The sequence below is a fragment of the Urocitellus parryii genome, chromosome 3 (genome assembly GCF_045843805.1).
Source record: "Urocitellus parryii isolate mUroPar1 chromosome 3, mUroPar1.hap1, whole genome shotgun sequence".
Lineage (NCBI taxonomy): Eukaryota > Metazoa > Chordata > Mammalia > Rodentia > Sciuridae > Urocitellus > Urocitellus parryii.
This window is the reverse complement of record NC_135533.1, coordinates 28,450,295-28,471,014: the sequence shown is the minus strand read 5'-3', so window position 1 is coordinate 28,471,014 and position 20,720 is coordinate 28,450,295. Positions and strand designations below refer to the sequence as shown.

The 20,720-nt window shown below is 32.4% G+C and overlaps 1 protein-coding gene across 6 annotated transcripts in view; it reads right to left on the bottom strand.

Annotated features, from left to right (window-relative positions):
- The window catches only part of Akap9 (A-kinase anchoring protein 9), a 127,332-nt gene that overhangs the window by 75,182 nt on the left and 31,430 nt on the right, over positions 1–20,720 (bottom strand). For all 6 annotated transcript variants that reach the window (XM_077795946.1, XM_077795948.1, XM_077795947.1 and 3 more), the window contains exons 8-10: positions 18,063–20,423; positions 10,222–10,435; positions 8,341–8,503 (exon numbers count right to left, since the gene is read on the bottom strand). In XM_077795946.1, the coding sequence (XP_077652072.1) occupies positions 8,341–8,503; positions 10,222–10,435; positions 18,063–20,423 (2,738 nt within the window). The remainder of the gene's footprint in view (positions 1–8,340; positions 8,504–10,221; positions 10,436–18,062; positions 20,424–20,720) is intronic.

The window sequence follows — 20,720 nt, the reverse complement described above, 5'->3', positions numbered from 1 at the left end:
TAATTTTTTAACTTCTATCTTTTCTGATCCTTCCTCATAAACATCACACCCTACATGACTTTTGTTCTCTCTTTGTCCACCAATGGAAACTGTAAAACTTTTTTGCAAACTTACTGTTTATATTGTAGACAATAATTGAACACATCATTTCAGTTTAATGGAACAAAACTGTGGATGCCTTAATAGGAGCTATTTGGTTTAAGGCTGTATATTGTTTGTATTGGGTGCAGTTATTATTTGTCTCTTCCTTAAAGGCGAGGTACTAGAAATCTTCAGGGACACTATGAATCTACAGGGTAGAAACTGTACTGCCTGAAATCCACACTGCTAGAAGGGCATACATAAAAACAACATGAGAAAACAATGGAACAAAGTGGCCCAAACAAACTAAGATGATCCAATAATTAAACCCATAGACAACACAGTAAAAGAAATGTAGAAAAGGAGTTTAGAAAGTACATATTAGACTGACCTGGTTCATAAAGAATGATAAAGGGAATAAAATCAGAGATAAATTTGAGGAGGTAAAAGATCATTGCAGAGGCAGAGATTCTCAGAAAATGACAACAACAACAACAACAACCCCAGAAATCCTCAAAATGAAACAATCAATAAACCAATTAAAAATTCAATGGAAAGTATTATCAATAGATTAGACCATTTAGAAGATAGAACCTCGGGCAATGAAGACAAAATATATAATTTTGAAAATAAAGTTGACTACACAGGGAAGATGGTAAGAAACCATGAACAGAACTTCCAAGAATGATGAAATAACAAGAAAAGACCAAATTAAGATTTATTGGGATAGGTGAAGGCATAGAGATACAAACCAAAGGAATGCCCAATTTTTCAATGAAATAATATGAATAAATTTCCAAAATCTGAAGAATGAAATGGAAAATCAAATACAAGAGGACCTCAAATGTACAAGATCACAACAGACCCACATCAAGATACATCATAAAGAAAAAGGTCAAATATAGAAAATAAGGATTGAATTTTAAAGGTATGAGAGAAAAAATATCAGATTATATATAGAGGGAAACTAATTAGGATCTCAGGTGATTTTTCAACCCAGACCCTCAAAGCCAGGAGGTTCTGGAATAATATATACCTAGTTCTGCAAGAAGATGGATGCCAACCAAGAATTCTATATCTAACAAAATAAAACTTCAGATTTAAAGATGAAATAAAAACCTTCCATAATAAACAAAAGTTAAAAGAATTCACAACTAGAAAATCTGTGCTATAAAACATTATCAACAAATATTCCATGAAGATGGAAAAAAAAAGTCAAAATCAACAAAGGGAGGAGCCATACAAAAGGAATAATCAATCAAAGGAGAAATTAATTCAAAGTAAAAAGCAGAAATAAACTAAAATGACTGGGAACACAAATCATATCTCAAAAATAACCTTGAATGTTAATGGTCTAAACTAATAAGTCCAAAAGACATAGACTGGCAGATTGGATTAAAAAACAAAACCCCAAAATCTGTTGTCTCCAAGAGACTCACCTCATAAGCAAAGACATCCACAGAGTGAAAATGAAAGGACGGGAAAAAACATATCACTCACATGGATTGAGTAAACAAGCAGGGGTTTCTATCCCCATGTCAGATAAAGTGTACTTCAAGCCAAAAGTTAATCAGAAGGGACAAAGAAGACATTTCATACTGCTTAAGGGAATTATACATCAACAAGACACAATATGTTAAATATTTATGCCCCAAACAATGGAGTATCTACATATATCAAACAAACCTTCCCTCAATTTCAAGAATTAAATAGACCATAATACAATAATACTGAGTGACTTTAACAAACCTTTCTCACTACTGGATAGATCGTCAAACAAAAACTAAACAAAAAAACTATAGAACTTAATAATATAATCAATAATTTATACTTAACAGACATATAAAGAGTATTACATCCATCAACGAATACATGTTCTTCTCAGCAGCACACAGACCCTTCTCTAAAATAGACTATATATCTTATGCCACAAAGCAACAATTATGAAATAAAAAAAGAAATAATACCCTGCATTCTATCAGATCATAATGGAATGAAATTAGAAATCATTGACACAATAAAAAATAAAAACTACTCCAGCACCTACAGACTATTACACTATTGACTAACCAATGGATAGAAGAAGAAATCAGGGATGAAATTTTTAAAATACTTACCAGAGATAAATGAGAACTGATACAACTTGTCAAAATCTCTGGGACACTATTAAGCTAATTTCATTAAAAGAATGGAAAGTCAATGAGTAAATGACCTAACATAAGCTCTCAAAGCCCTAGAAAAAGAAAAACAAATCAACACCAAAAGCAGTAGAAGACAGGAAATAATTAAAATCAGAGTTGAAATAAATGAAATTGAAATAAATGGAACAATTAAAAAATTAACAAAACAAAAAGTTGGCTCTTTGAAAAAAATAAATAAAATTGATAAACTCAATCGTGCTAATGAAGACAGAAAACTCAAATCACTAAAATTCATAGTCACAAAAAATATTACAACAGATACTGTTGAAATACAGTAGAGAATCAGAAGCTATTTTGAAAATTTATACTCCAATAAAAATGAAAATTTTAAAGACATCAACAAATTTCTAGAGACAAATGAGCTACCCAAATGGAATTAGGAGGACATACACAATTTAAACAGATCAATTTCAAGCAATAAAAAAGAAGAAACCATCAAAAGCCAACCATTTAAGTAACGCCCAGGATGAAACAGATTCTTACCCAGTTCTACAAGACCTTTGACGAATTAACACCAATAAGCCTCAAACTATTTCATGAAACAGAAAAGGAGGGAACTCTTCCAAACTCATTCTATGAAGCTAGTATCACCTGATATCAAAATCAGACAAAGACACATCAAGGAAAGATAACTTCAGACCAATACCCCTAATGAACATAGATGCAAAAATTCTGTATACAATTCTGGCAACTCGCATATAAAAACATTAAAAATATAGTTGTTATGGTTTGGTAGTCAGGTATCCCCCAAAAGTTCACATAAGACAATGCAAGAAGATTCAGAGGAGAAATGACTAACCCAATCAGTGAATTATCCCCTGATAGGAATTAAATGAAGTGGTAGGGTATGGCTGGAGGAGATGGGAATTGGGGGGATGGCTATGGAGTGTCATTTTTTATCTGGAGAGTGGAGTCTCTGTATGGAGTATATATTTTGTATCTGGAGAGTGGAGTCTCTGTCTCTCTGTTTCCTGATCACTATGTGAGCTCCTTCCCTCTGCCACACTCTTCTTCCAGATGTTCTGCCTTACCTCAAAGCCCAAGGGATGGAGCTGGCCTTCTATGGACTAAGACGTCTAAACACCATGAGCCCTCAAATAACACCATGAGCCCTTTTCCTCTCCTAAAATTGTTCTGGTCAGATCCTTTAGTAACAGAAATAAAAAAGCTGACTAAAACAATAGTGCACCATATTCAAGTGGGATTCAAGGTTGGTTCAACATACAGAAATAAATAAATGTAATTCATCACATCAATAGACTTCAAGAAGAATCATATGATCATTTCAATAGGAGCACAAAAAACATTTGACAAAATAAAGCACCCTTTCATGTTTAAAACACTAGAAAAACTAGGGATAGTAGAAACATATCTCAACACTGTAAAAGCTATACATGCTAAACCCAAGACCAAAATCATTCTAAATGGAGAAAAACTGAAGGCATTCCATCTAAGAACTGTAGTAAGACAAGAATACCCTCCTTTTACCACTTTTATTCAATATAATCCTGGAAACTAGCCAGAGCAAGTAGACAGAAGAAAGAAATTAAAGGGATACGAACAGAAAAAGAACTAAAATTATTACTATTTGCCGACAATATGATTCTATATTTAGAAGACCTAAAAAATCCACCAGAAAACTTCTAGAATTAATGAATGAAATTCAGCAAAGTAGCAGGACATAAAATTAACAACCATATATCAAATACATTCCTATATATCAGTGATAAAGCCACTGAAAAAGAAATTAGGAAAACTACCCCATTCACAATAGCGTCAAAAAATAAAATAGAATATTTGGAATCAATCTAACAAAAGAGGTGAAAGACCTCTACAGTGAAAACTACAGAACACTAAAAAAAAAATTGAAGACCTTAGAAGACAGAAATATCTCCCATGTTCTTGGATAGGCAGAATTAACACTGTCAAAATGGCCACACTACCAAAAGCATTATATAGATTTAATGCAATTCCTATTAAAATTCCAATGACATTCTTTGTAGAACTAGAAAAAGCAATCATGAAATTCATTTGGAAAAAAGAGACCCAGAAGAGCCAAAGCAATCCTTAGCAAGAAAAGTGAAGCAAGAGGCATCATAATACCAGAACTTAAATTATACTACAGAGCCATAACAACAACAACAACAACAACAACAAAAACAATGGGATGACACTGGCACCAAAACAGACACATAGACCAATGATACAGAATAGAAGACACAGAGACAAAGCCATATAAATACAGTTATCTCATACTAGACAAAGGTGCCAAAAATACTCACTGGAGAAAAGATAGCCTATTCAACAAATGGTGCTGGGAAAACTGAAAATCCACATGAAGCAAAATGAAATTAAACCTCTATCTCTAATCTTGCACAAAACTCAATTCAAAGTGGATCAAGGAGTTAGGCACTAGAACAGAGACCATGCACTTAACAGAAGAAAAAGTAGGTCCAAACTCTACCATCTCAGCTTAGGAACTGACTTCCTTAACAAGACTTCTAGAGCACAAGAACTATAAGCAAGAATCAATAAAAAGATTCAAACTAAAATGGTTCTTCACATCAAACAATCAATAACATGAAGAGAGTGCCTACAGAATGGGAGAAAACCTTTACCACATACACCTCAGAGCATTAATCCCCAGGATATATAAAAAAAACTCAAGAAACTTAACACCAGGGACTGGGGTTGTGGCTCAGTGGTAGAGCGCTTGCCTGGCATGTGTGAGGGACCTAGGGTTTGATTCTCAGCACCATATATAAATAAATTTTAAAAATAAAGGTTCATTGACAACTAAAAAAAAAAAATTAAAAAACAATAAAAACACCAGAAAAACAAACCAATCAATAAATGGGCTAAGGAACTGAACAGATACTTCACAGAAAACATACAATTGATCAACAAATATGTGAAAATATGTTCAACATCTCTAGCAATTAGAGAAATGCAAATCAAAACTACAATGAGATTCCATCTCCAGTTAGAATGGCAACTATCAAGGATACGAGCAACAGGCCTAGGGACATAGCTCAGTTGGTAGAGTGCTTGCTTCGCATGCACAAGGCCTTAGTTCAATACTCAGCACCACAAAAAAAAGAAAGAAAGAAAGAAAGAAAGAAAGAAAGAAAGAAAGAAAGAAAGAAAGAAAGAAAGAAATATGCAACAATAAATGTTGGCAAGCATGTGGGGGTAAAGGTACACTCATACATTGCTGGTGGGACTGCAAATTGGTGCAACTACTATAGAAAGCAGCATGGAGATTCCTAAGAAAACTTGGAATGGAACCATCATTTGACCCAGTTATCCCACTCCTAGGTTTATACTCAAAGGACTTTAAATCAGCATAATACAGTGATGCAGCCACATCATGTTTATAGCAGCTAAATTCACAATAGCTAAACTACGGAACCAACCCAGGTGTCCTTCAACAGATGAATGGATAAAGAAAGTGTGATGTATATCTCCCCAATGGAGTATTACTCAGCCTTAAAGAAGAATGAAATTATGGCATTTGGTGGCAAATGGATGGACCTGGAGAATATCATGCTAAGCTAAATAAGCCAATCCCAAAGAACCAAAGGCTGAATATTTTGTCTGATATGCGGATACTAATTCACAATGGGGTAGGGGGGGATAAACATACTTTGGATTAGACAACGGGCAATGAGGGGAGGGGAAGGGTTATGAGGGAAGAAAGGACAGTAGAATGAATCAGATATTATTACCTCAGGTGCATATATGATTACATCACATATTCTACATCATGTACAACCAAAGAATGAGAAGTTATACTTCATTTATGTATGATATGTCAAAATGCATCCTACTGTCTTAGATAACTAGTTAGAAGAAAAAAAATTGCTAGAACTAAAAAAAAATTAGTTATGGAAACTACATATATAGAAATAATAGTTCATTAAATTTGATTTGTCTAACATTACCCAACTGGTATGTGGTAGATCTGAACATGAGTTATTTTAAATAAAAACAGTAGTTCTGAAAAAAAAGAAGAGGCGTGAGGATGTGGCTCGGTGATTAAGAGCCCCTACATTCAATCCCTGATACCAAAAAAAAAAAAAAATATATATATATATATATATATATATATATGAGTGTGTGTGTGTGTGCATGTATGTATGTATATAAAGATATATCTAAGATATATTACTGAGTTAAAAAAAAGCTTATAAATTCTCACTTGCATTAAAAACCTGTTTTAACATATGTCTATATAAATAGGAAATGTCTGAAAGAATACATATCAAAAGTAACAATGATTGCTTATATTGGAAATGAAATGTGGCAACAGTAAAGAGAAGGTTCTTAACTTACAGTTAGTTTAATTTTAATTTTAATTTTATCTACCCACATATCTTTTGGTATGTATGTCTGAATTCTGTATTGTTATATAAGCATTCAATACTTTGTAAAAATGTTTTCTTAAAATGTCTAATCTTATAACAATAAGGTAAGATTAGTATTTAGGAATCATGTGGATTTAGAATATATCAGTGACTTAAATAGACAAAGATAAGCTTAAATTCCTAGGCTGGGGTTGCGGCTCAGTGGCAAAGTACTTGACTGCTGTGTATGAGGCACTGGGTTCAATTCTTAGCACTGCATGTAAATAAATAAATAAATAAAATAACAACTAATAAAAATATTTTTTAAAACGGCTTAAATTCCTTAATGGAAGACAAACAAAATGAAACAATACTTCCTCTAAATTTATATACATTTGGATATATAAAGTGCATACATACATTATTTATATATACACATACATGCACACACACAATGATTATAATGTATGTGTACATATAAAACAAATAATTTTAAGAAAAAATGAAGTAGAAAAGTAAGACACAGACTCTTTGGGGAAAATTTTAATTTATGTAAGAACATGACATCTAAGTAAAGATCCAAAGGAGATGAGGGTGTGGGCATACAAATACCTGGAGAATAATCATTCTAGTTAGAAGAAAAAGCCAATGAATCCCTAAAGCAGAAGCGTACTGATATGTGATATATTTGAGGATCACAGTGGGGTTGAATGAGGTTTTTTTTAATCTTTTAAAATTGTTTTTAGTTGTCAATGGACCTTTATTTATTTATATGTGGTGCTGAGAATCAAACCGGGGGCCTCACACAAGCCAGGCAAGCTGAGCTCCAACCCCAACCCCATGGGATTATATGGTTTGAGAATAGTAGGTGATACGAAAGTCAGTAGGAAATGAAAGTCAAAGATGTCATGGTCCTCAGGACCTAGTGAGACTGTAAAGAGCAGAAGAGGATTAGAGTAACATGCTGTAACTGAAATTATAAAAGCAAAGGTTCTGGCACTTGTGTTGACTATATAGAGAACAGACTGTAAACAGAAGTTGAGTAATCCAGGTGAAACACACAATGGCAGGGACCAGTGGAGCAGTAAGGAGTGGCACAGCTTTGATGTACTTTGAAGGTTAAAAAAAAAAACCAAGATTTTTTCATAGAATGGCAGAGAGTTATGACAGAAAGGAGTCATGATGGATGAAGATGGCTACAGAAGGAGCAAATTTTAGAAGATCCTGATCCAAGAAAACATAAATAGTGGTAATTCAAGATCATTTCTTCTCTCCTCATAGATCAGGATTCTATTTGGGACATGATGAATTTGAGCATTAGACAATCAAATGGAGTATATTCAAGTCATAGTGGAATGATCATACTTAGACTATTTAAGTATTCACCACATCAACATATCAAAGCCTAGGCATAGAATAAACAAGTAAATGTCTACTACCTGACTTATTATAATTCAGAAAATAGGTTAATAATAACATCTTTATAAAAGTATAAGTAAAATTCCTATAATAAAATGTCTTTGATTTATACCAACATTTATTTCACACATTTTAAAGATACAGAATTATCTCCTGCTCTTATTTCTTAAAAATGTTACATCCCATCTCTTTGTTAAAGTTATATTTTATTCTTAAAATAACCATTCCAGAAGATACTATCATTGTTACTAAGCTACAAATACCGCTAAATGAAATTTTAAGTAAATAGATACCTTGGGTCCACTGTGGCCTCACTAATGGCTTGAAGCTTCTCCTGTAGAGAATAAATTTCTGCCCTATGATTTTCTTCAGTTTCTTTCAATTGTTGGCGCAAAAAGCATATGAAGTTTTCTAATTCTTGAATTTGTTCTTCAAGTTGTTTAATTTTTTTGGTATCTTACAGAGAAGATAACAGGAAGAGAAGACAATACACATTTCAATACAAACTTCTCAGTGAAATAACAATCATTTTATTTCAATGTATAAAAATATTTATTCTTTGAAAAATGTTTTGAGTGAAACTCAGGTTTTAATTTGACTCATTCTGACTGATGAAAACAAGAAAACAGTGTGATTCAAGATCATTTCTCCTATCCTTATGGTATAGTATCTCTAAATTCAACAATTTTATATCTTTAAAACAATTCAGAAACATGAAACAAAAGAGGTGTTGAAAAGGGACCAGAGGAGAGTAGTTCACACCTTTCACTTTCCTCTTTTATTTTTATTTCTAAAAAATGTTGATAGTTAATCACTAAATTAACTTTTTTTGCCAATTAAATGAGCCATTAGTTAACATGCAATTTGGGAAATAGTGGACAGACTATCTCAAGAAGATATCAATTAAAAAAAATACAAACTTAAAATATTACTACATTCAAAGAACCCCTGAAGTGAAAAAGCATGGTATTATCTGATATGCTTGAAATTCTATTCTGTTCCCCAAAGCAATTCCAATAATAAAACTCATTACTAAAAGCAAAAGTGAAGGCCTAGAGATACCTTGAACACAAGAAGTCTAGTTAACTGGCCAAATAATCATGAAAGAAAAACATTAACTGTGACTAATTGTTTATGGTTCATTGTATGGTCCCTTAACATTGTTGCTTCCCATTATGCCATCTTGGTCTTTTAACTCACTCTCTAGTTTCCCAGGATAACTCATTCTTGTCCTTGACCTCTTGTCCTTGACATTCATGCTGATTATAAATCTTTACCTCATACTTAAATTTTTCTCCCAAGTTTCAGACTTCTATTTTCAACTAACTCCTATATATTTTTTCAAAGTCAATAAGTATTCTATTCTTAACTCAATGTATTTAAAACTGAATTTATTATTTTTTTCACAAATTGGTTCCTTTCTATGACTAGAACCATACTCTAGTTTCTTAAGCTAGAAACTTGGGTATCATTCTTAATTTCTGCTAATATTAACGACAAACTAGAGCCTAACTCTAAGTGTTGAACTTAACTTTCTATCATTCTCAATTCAATCTGGCTGGTCTTCCCATCAATAATTTCATCCCTTCCAACTGATCCTAATGGTATCACCTTAAAATAAAAATCTTATTGTTACTCCCACTATTTAAAATCCTGCTGTAGGTCTTATCACCAATAGCATAAAACATAAGCATGTTTCATCAGAGTACATAAAACCTTTCCTGATCAAGCTCCTTCCAATCTCTCCAGTTTTATCTAGCTAACACAACCTGAACTCCCAGTTCTCCCAAATGGATGCAATCTTAGAGCTCAATGCTTAAGACTCCATAGCCTTCCCCAAATTTCCAACCCAATTACTCCTGTCCATACCCCCATCCTACTCATCTCCCCAGGAAAGACAAGACTCTTTTTTCTCCCTCCATTCTTTACATTTCAGAAATTTTCAGTTTATTTTATATATGCTTTCCCAATGGATTATGATTTCCTATGGGAAAATGACTCAGTAATTTTAGTTTTCTCTAGCACTTGAATGAATATCCAATGATTATATGAACAAATAAGACTAGGGCTTAGATACACAAGTCACCTTCCCCTGTGAGTTCTAAGGACAGAATTATGAAATGGTGGACTCTAAGTGATGCTTCATGGTAATTATAAGTCAGAAACTTATTTACCTGTTTCTTGTGTTTTTACATTCTGTAGTTCTAACTGGTATATTTTCTGAAGTTCCTTGATCTTTTCCTCTTGAGTAGAAATAAGCTCCTCTTTAAGACTGCAAAGAGCTTTATCTTTTTCATTTTCCATATATTCACGAACCTGATCCACGTGAGCTGAATAAACCAGTGAAAGGCATATGCGCTGAGCTTCCATTTGTAGCCTTAAATCATTCTGAAAGTGAATATATATTAGAAAAATTTAAAATAATTTACTATAAAATTATTTACTTTTTGCTTATACTAAAACAAGAGGAGAAATAAATGATAGTTTAAAACTTCATAAGAGAACCAATGACGTTTTTTTCTTCATTCTTCATTCAGTTATACTGAGCTACTTCTTTTTTCAAGGAGAGTAGTATCATTACCTCAATTTTATAGCAAATTTTGATATTTGGTATAGCTTATGATTTGTCCATATTGGAGAGTCTTTATTCTGACTGTCCGGGACTGCTCCCTAACAGGAACAAGTTGTCTCTGCAGGAAACAGCCTAGAGCCTCAACATTTTAGGATATTTAAAGGCAAAAACCACATCCAGATTGACTTGGCAACCAGCAAGCAAGCAAGCAAGAAGTAGTACAGAAGCTGAATAAAGCCATTAGCGAAACAATGCAATGTCTTAATCAAATTTTCATCTCATTCATTTCTCCTGGGATTTTTGCATAATCAAAAGAGATATGGATCAAAGTGACCCTAGTTGAATACAAATTAAAGAATGGCTACTAACATCTAATCAATTATTCCCCAATAAGGTACACTGCCCAAGGAAAATGGGAACCAAAGAGAACAATTTTACATTGTGTAAGAATTGCTATTCTGTATTGCAAGTAGGCTATGCTAGGCAATTGGTAATGTGGTACAGTGATGGGGCTTTCCTATGGGAGAAACACTTCTTACGTAATATGGAGTCTCAGGGTAAAATGAAGTCTGTTTGGTCATTGCTTATATAGCCTGGCCTATAACATTCCCCACTGGTTTTATGGAACTAATCAAATCATTAATTAATCATCATTGGTTTACAGATACTGTAGTGAGTATGGAGGACCATCAGTTTTACAGAATGTATTTTTTGTTTTATACATCTTATTAAATAAACAGTTAAAGATGCAGGGTCCAATTAAAAACCCTAAGAGGACTATCAGCAATGGATCGACTACAGCTGTGTAAGAGTAGTTAGCCAAGGAGACCAGGAGAACAAATTTTCATACCAATTTCTCTCATGTTGTCTTGGCTCTTCCTTATCTTTCATTTTTATTTTCAAATAATATTTTATTTTCATGGCACTGGGAATTGAACCCAGGGGTGCTCTCTACCAGTGAGTTACATTTCCAGCCCTTTTTTTTTTTCAATATTTTCATTCTTATGTGGTGCTGAGGATCAAACCCAGTGCTTCACATATGTGAGGCAAGCGCTCTGCCACTGATCCACAATCCCAACCCCAGCCCTTTTTGAGGCAAGGTCTCAACAAGTTGCCAAGGTTGGTCTTGAACTTAGAACCCTCCTCTGCCTTAGCCTCCCAAACAGCTGGAATTACAGGCATGCACCACCATGCCTGGATTTAAAATACTATTTTAAATATGGAAAAATGCAAGCAATAAACTCAAAACCCAAATTAACAAGTACTATAACATTTTGTCTATTTTTTTCATTCTCTATACTCCCTATACACTTCTATGTTCTCATCACTCCTTCCTCACAGGCAACCATAATCATAATTTGCTACAAATCCAGTCCAATTCTTACATTATCACTTCTCATTACAATACATTTTGCATTCTCAATGCTCTGTATATTTTGTATTTTTATGGACTTACACAAATAATATTAATTTTACAAATTTATTTTCTCATTCAATATGTCTCTGGTATTATTCCATGTAGGTAACGGGGGTTTAATGTCCAGTACCACAAACAAACAAACAAAAAATTAGCAGCATGTAGGCAACAGGTTAATTCATTTTAACTGTGGTATTATGACTATACCAAAATTTGTCCATTTCCTTTCAGGAGATAAATTGGTTTATTCCTAATTTTTGGATATTTAAAAAAATACTGCTGTTAAATTCTTACACAGGCCCTTAGATAAATGTGCTAATTTCTTTCTAATTAGTGGTTCTCAAATGTAACATGCATCAGAATCACTTGGAATGCTTATTAAAACAGGTTACTTTAGGAACCTATCTCCATCCCCACGGTTTCTGATTTAGGAGAGGTCAAAGAGCTTTGAATTCTAACCCGTTACCAAGTAATGCTGTGCTTCTGGTCAGGAACCACACTTTGAGAACTACTTAGAAATATAACTGCTAGGTCACAGATAGTGCATTTTTAACTGTGCTAGATTTGATCAAATTATTTTTATATGACAGTACTAATTTACAATGCCACCAGAAGGTTGAGTACTTATATACTCACATCCTCACCATTCTTTATATCAGACTAACTTCACCAACCTAATGGGTATAAAATGTTATTTTATTTTTACACTGAATAGTAAGGTTGAAAGAATATTTCCATGTTTATTAGATACTTTGATTTCCTATTCAGGCACATGACTTTCACATCTTTTGCCATTATTTTATTTTTGGACCTCTTGTTACATTAATTGTTCTTTCTATATTCTTGATAGCTTTTGTTTGCAACTTACATACATGGCAAATATCTAGTCCCAGTCCTCAAATCTGTTTTACATTATTGTTTTTAAAAAATACAATAAAAATTTTAAATCTTTTCCCATGCTTTGTCTTTATTAAAAGTCTTTCCCTATCTTAAGATTCTATTTTCTTCTTATGTGTACATTTTTAACCAACCTGATTTTTTTCCCTAAAGCAACAAGGATCTAATTCCCTAACTTCTAACCTCTAGTATCAAAAGTCAATTGTGCTCAAACAATTTTGTTTTTTTTCCTCCCAAACAATTTTGAATACTCTAAGCTTCTTCTGCTAATTTGGTTTATTTTTTGATTTCCTTTGTCTCTGCTCAAATATCATCTCACGAAAGTAGTCTTCCTTGACCTACCCTATGCAAAAAAAGCCCTTCACTTAGGGAGATCTTTTTCTTCTTATCATACTGTAATTTTATTCATAGCACTTAAGACCACCAGAAATATTTGTCTGTATTTTCTAATGTTCATCTAAACCCTAAAAAGTAAACTTTATTCTTCCTTGACCATTCTTATTCACTGTTAAATTATGAATGACTTGAACAGTGCCTGGAATGTAGTAGAGATTCACTAAGTGATTCATTGATTTGTAGGGCCTTCTTGCCACATACTAAATTTTTACAAGATACAGATCTGTTCTGGGCTTTTTATTATATTCCACTGATCTACTTAACCATCCTGGCATCAAACCATATTGTTTATAATGATTCTGTAATAAGTTTTGATAACAAAATACATACTTTTTAGGATTGTCTTGAGTATTCTTGGCTATTTACTCTTCTATATCAATTTTAGAATCAGTATTCCACATTCATTAAGAAACCTTATTGTAATTTTGAGTAGAACTATTAATTAGGAGAGAACTGATATTTTTCTTTGTATCTTTCCATTATGGATATGATATGTATTAGCACACAGACAGGTCTTTGTGTCCTTCAATATTTTATAATTTTCTTAACAAAAACTCAAAACATCTTATCTTGGGTTTAAAGTTTTGCCTGTTCTGTTCATATTTTTTCTCATTTCCTATTCTTGTCATATTGCAAGAACTGGAGAAGCATTCACTAAGAACTACAAAACCATGTTGCAATAGTAATGTTGACAATGGGTATGTATCCTAGTCCTATACTTGATTCTAATGGAAATGCTTCTAAATTTCACCATCAGAAATATAATCTGTCAATATTTTGATGAAAATCAGCATCATAGAAAATTTCCCTGCTACTCCTGATTTCCTAAAGTTTTTTTTTTTAACTTACAAATGGGCTGTCAAATTTTTTATGAATTTTTTTCTGATATGTACTAAAATAATCATGGATTTTGTCTTGCTACATAAAAATGTAGAGATTACGGTCACAGATTTTTTTTCAAATGTTTAACTATTTGTCCACTCTTGGTATAACTTGCTAATATTTTATTTGGAATTTCTGCAACCACACTTACAAGTTAGATTACTCTACAATTTTATTTTCTTTACAATTCCTATCAGGACTTCATATTAATATTGGCCTTCTAAGGTGAACTGGGTGGTTTTTCTTTCTTCAGTTTTTCTTCTTTCCTTTCTTCTTCCATTCTCTCTTTAATCCTATTTTAGTGGACAATTACACTTTTGTTCTTGGAGAGTTAATAAGAATCACTTGTAAAATGGTCTTAAAAGTCTAGCATTTTGGTTTGAGATGAGGCAAAAGGGAAAACTTCTGACCACTACTTCAAACTCTTTAATGATTACTGACTTATTCATTTATATTTAATGGTCATTTGAACTTATTCATTTCTATTTGCATTAGTTCTGGTAATTTATATTCTTCCAGAACACCATCTAGAGTTTGCTTATATTTTCAAATCTATTGGCAGAGATTATTTGTAGCATTATTTATGACTTTTAAAATTTCTTGTGGTACCTGTACTTATATCCTTATTTCATTCTTGATTTTGCTTATGTGTTTTTCCCCCTTGGTCATATTTTTGGAGATCTAATACCTGTAAATAATCTTTTCAAATAATAAACCTCCAAAGTTCTTGAAAAATTTTCCCACTTGTTTATTACAAGTTCTCTTATTTTTACTCTTTATTTCCTTCCTTCTACTTCCTTTGAATGTAGATATTCTTGACACTTTTCTATGCTGTTGAATACTTAACTCATTTCAATATCTCATTTATTAAATTGATAATATTTAAACCTAAAAATTATTTTTCACATATCATGTTACATACATTCTACTTTTTTAAAAAAAAATATTCATGGCTCTACTTGTGCATTTACTCTTCCAGATGAGCTATAAACCAATTAAGTCAAATTTCCGTAACTTTTTAAGATGGATAAATCTAGAGATAACTGAAATTCTGTAATATAAAAAATTGCCCACTCAGAAATAAGACTTTTCATTTATTCAAATATCTTTCATTAAAGTATTCTTATTTATATTGGTCTTACATATTTTTGGCTAATTTTGACATTTATTTTACATTAGGTTTTTTGGTTTATTTGCTTAGATTTTTTTTCTCAATTTCTTAATTACACCCGTGAATTATCTATTTCTATTTATGCCATGTATCTTTTTATCTTTGGAATGGTTAGGGCTTATAGAACAATGCTAAATAGCAATCGACAAAAGCTATTCTAATTTTCATTCTAACATGAAGGCCTATCCTGATTCACTGCTGATTCTTGATAAAACGGCGTTGTTTATTTCCCCTATTCACCCCTCATTCGTCCATTCATAAAACATTATTAACTGCTGATCATGTGCAAAACATTATTCTAGGTACTAGGGATATAGCAGCTTTCTATATAGCCTATATAGTATGTCTCTTCACTCACAGAACTGATATTATGGTTCCTCTTGAGGTTTCTAAACTCCAGTATATGTTTCTAAGCTCAAGTATCTCTTACAATACCAATAATTACCTCCAATTTTAAACACACACACTTGAATTTATGGCTTCTCTCAGCATCAATAATTAGCCAATATCTATAATGTTCTTGCCACTCCTTATTTCTTGCACCCCAATGTTGAAAAGACTCTCTGATAATCTGGAATTATACTCCAAAACTATTCATTTCTTTCTTTTCAGTTAAAAAATTATTTTTTTCTTTTTCTTTTTTGGTACTGGGGATTGAACTCAGGGCACTCGACCACTGAACCACATCTCATCCTTATTTTGTATTTTATTTAGAGAGAGGGTCTCACTGAGTTGCTTACCACCTCACTGTTGCTAAGGCTGGCTTTGAACTCACTAGCCTCCTGCCTCAGCCTCCCTCAGCTGGGATTACAGGCGTTTGCCACTGCAGCTGGCCAGTTAAAAATTCTTAACAGACACATTTATTTTGGTTTCAGTGAGATATATCTGCTCTAATTACTAAGTTTAATACTGAGAGTAGGAGTATTTTGTTGCCTCTGCAGTATTTCAGACAAGTAAACAGTATCATTATGTAAGTCACCGCTCAATTTCTTCTGTGAGCTTCCCTCCACCTGCATACATACCTTACTCCCCTCTGTATCAATGACGGGGTTTATTTTAGTAATGATAAATGGGAGCAATTTACAGACTTGCTTTTCTTCACTTTGTTTAGTTAATTTCAAGGAGAGAGTATCTAAATACCATTGCAAGTATCTTCAATACAGAAACAAAATTCCTATTAAGAAAATTTCACCAATTTGACAAATGTGCTTCAAATTCAGGTCTTCTTCGAATAATGCTTTTTAATAAAATTTAAATTATGTCTGACATTTTTTAGGAGTAATCATCATTTATAGTTTTAAAAACAATTTGCAATATTTAACATAGCAATAGTAGTTAAGCAATTTGAATTTCCTGGCTCTATTCAAGTTATTAAAAACGTAAAGTATGACCACATTTGATAAGATCATCAACACGAACATGTCATTAGAAATAAAAACAGAAAACTTTCCAATGACTTCCTATGGTACTTAGGGATAAAAATCTAAACTTACAAAGTCTATAAGGGCTCCCTATGATTGAGTTTTTTCCTTCTTCAAACTCTTCTCAAACTCAACTACATAGGCCTTCAATTCAGTTCCTCAAATTTACTCATGGTACAACTGCTCTAATTTCCATAATGCAGCTTCCTCCCTCTCATTCGAATCTCAGTTCAAGTGTTAATTCCTCCAAGCTCCAGACCACCACCCACCTCCACCCATCATTTTCAATTTCTTTTGTGAGCTTCCCTGTTTTATTTCTTCATAGACTGTAACAATATTTCTGTCTTATTTTTTCATTTATTACCTGCCTTCCTCACTGAAATATATACTCCTTAACTTCTTCTCTCTTTCAACACTAAACTCTTATATCTGCAAAAGATATTTATTACCTAAGTTTTAGAAACACATAAGTTTATTTAGCAGGCTACAGTTGTGGCTCAGTGGTAGAGAGCTTGCCTAGCATGTGTGAAGCACTGGGTTAAATCCTCAGCACCATATTATAAATAAATAAAATAAAGGTAAAATGTCCATCTATAGCTAAAAGATGTTTTTAATTATAAAAAGTTTATTTAGCATTATCATACTGAAGATACACATCAGACTTTTCTGTTATTTCTAATATCAATAGCTGACATAAAAGGAAACAACCTATTATTTTATGTGTTTTATTTCTTTAGCTATACAGAGAATTAATACTATTTTTTTCCTCCTCAGGTATAAAACTCAAAAAACTCTAGGACTTAAGTGTTTTTCTTGCACAAAGGAAAAAGAATTTATAACTATTGAACAACTGCATAAGGTTCTAAAACACTCATGAGTTTGTTTACAATTGTGGAACCTTGAAAAAGACCAGTATGAAATAAAAACTCTAAAAGTCTTTGAAATTGCAACAAAATACTAAGTTATAAAATCAATAACTTTTGTAAAGTTGAGATTCTAAACAATATTATTTAAACTATTGTCTTTACAAAGAAAATATTGCTTTATTTCCTGAGCAGAATATATAATAGATTAGCTAAAAGAAAAACAGTGTTTAAGAAAAAATAGGAAAATTAAATGATAAATGATAGATCCAAATGAGAATTACATGATTCAATTTCATTCTCTTTTATGAATTTGTTTTAAGAAGGTGAAAACTCTTTTTAGCATGAAATGTACATTTTCACTGTGCTATACCATATGTAAATAAATAAACATACCTGTTCTGATTTAAGTACATAAAGTTCCTGATGGAGTTTATCGTTTTCACTTGATTGATCTGTCCCAGGTGAGGATTCATTTGTTACTGATGGTGAAAATAACTGTTCTTGCTTGCTTTCTCTTCTAATAGCCACATTTTCAAAAGAAATTTTCTCTTCCACTACTGTTTTTGATTCTTCTCCAAAATCTTCACCTACATTAGATAATGATCCTTGAGAATCCTTGCTTATAATAGTTACTATTCCATCTTGTAAAGAGCTTAAATGAACATCACACATGTTTATATTTTCTGCTCTATGATGGTTAATTAGGAGTTCTAGCTCTTGACATCTCAATAGAATTATCTCTTTTTCTTGCTTTAAAGATTTAACTTCTTCACTGAGAAAATTAACCTCACCATGTTTCTGTTTTAATTGTTCAGAGAGATCAGACAATTTCTCTGACAATTCTAGCTTTTCTCGCTTGGTTACCTCAAGTTTTTCCATAAGTTCTGTTGTATCTTTCTCAACAACTTCACAGATTTCTAATGGCTCTGCGACAAAAGCCTTGTCAGTATCAAGCATGGCACTTTTCAATTTGATTGTAGCTGGATTTATTCTTTGTAAATGAAGCTCTTCATTAAGTGCTTTAAGTTTACTTTTATACTCTAATTCTTGTTTGTTTTTACTATCTTCTAAATCATCTTTTACCTTGAGAAGGCAAGTATACTCCTCCTGTAACTCTTGATAGTTAACTTCAAAATTTTTTTCAGCAAATGAAAATGTACTTCTTTGCTTTTCAATTTCTTCATTTAGCTGAATACACTGTTGCTTGAGGGCCTCATTCTCTTTTGCAAGCATTTCCATTTCTTTTTGCCAGCTACAATCTTTGGATATGGACTTGCTGGAGTCAATGAAAATCAATTTTTCTTCTTGTTCAGCAGGAACATAAATTTTCAACATGTCCTCAATAGCTTTTTTCTCATTTTTAAGAATGTTATTTTCTGCTTCAAGTTGTGAAAACTTTTCTTTAAGATCATCCTCTTTTTCCTTCATTTGTTTCTCCAATAATTCAATTTTAAGTTGTAATTCCTGAACTTCTTGTTCAAGCGTACCTTTTTCTTTTTTTTCTTGTCTTAATATTTCGATTTCCTCTTGGAGTTCATGCATTTGAAGGGTCATTTCTTCTGATTTTGAATCCATGATGGACTTCTGTAAATCTTTCAGTTTTGAAATTTCCAAAACCAACTGATTCTGCTTAGTTATCAAATTATCTTTTTCAAATTGCATTATTTCTATCTTTTGACTCATTTCATTTTGTAAGCCATTTATCTGCTGTTTATAGTGAATGCCTAAGCTATCTTTAAGTTTTTCAATATTTATTCGATGTTCAACTTCTAAATCTTCTTTTAGTTTCGAAAGTTCTTCTTCATGACTAAATAGGAGCTGTGTTCTCAGCCTCTCTAATTCAGCTTCTTGTGATTCAGCCATTCTGTCTAATACAGCATTTTTTTCTTTTTCCAACATTTCCAGTTTTATCTTGTAATTTGTAACTTCTGCTTCATGTTTTAACTCTAGTTCTTTCCTAGATTCAGATGCCAGAACAATCTCAGCTTTTAAAGCTTCCACTGTACTAAGGGACTTATGTGCTTCATTCAGTTGACTTTCTTGTTCAGCTATTATCATTCTAGCTCTCTGAATTTGGTCCCTTAAAAAGTTCAATTCTTCAAAAAGGTCATCAAGTTGTCTCTGCAGAGTAGATTTTTCTCCTGAAACTATTCCTAGTTCTTCTTGGAGTTTTTCCTTTTGAGCATTAGTATCTTGTAATTTCATATTCAGTTCATTTATTGCCATATTCATTAACTTTATTTGATCTTCATTAATTGTAATATTTAAATGTGATTTTAAAACACTCTCAATTTCTTCCTTATGTTGTGCTTTAAGTTCCTCTATCTGTGACATGTGTTGCTTTATTAACTCTTGTTTCATCTGTACTATCTGTTGCCCATACATTTCATCCATCTCTGCTCGGAGTTGTTCTAATCTTTTCTGCATTTCTTGTTCCACCATTCTTTCTATCACATCAGATTCAAACTGGCAATCTGTGTAATGATGTCTTTTCTGAAGGTCTTCAACTGTACCCATTAACTGTTTTATTTCTTCAGAACATTGTCTTTCTTTTTGCTTAGAATTAGCCAGCTCTAATTTCATACTTGCAAATTGTTCTTGTAATTCTCTCATTAATTTTTCAGTGGCTGTGACTTGATCTTTTAGCTCAAGATTCTTTTTTTCTTTTTCTATTATTCTTATATTTAATGCCTGGATGATTGCCTCCTTTTCCTGTAATTCTTTTTTATTTGACTTTTCTATTTCATCTTGTTCCTTTAGAAAGAAAAGAAAATGAAAATATAAGAATGACATTATTAGCTTCTGGCAACTTCTTATGGGTGTCTCCTTTTTATGTAATTCTATAAAAAGCAACTGTTGGGCCTGCCCCCCGTTTTTCCCAGTACAAGGAGACCTAGGACTTATCTACCTGACAGTATATATGAGCAAACAATATAACAGTTTTACCCTTCTTGGGAAGAAATTTCTCTTACATTGTGCTGTGATTAAATATTTAAATTTAAAAATACAATCTAATTTGCCTAGCATGTGTGAGGCCTTGGGTTTGATCTC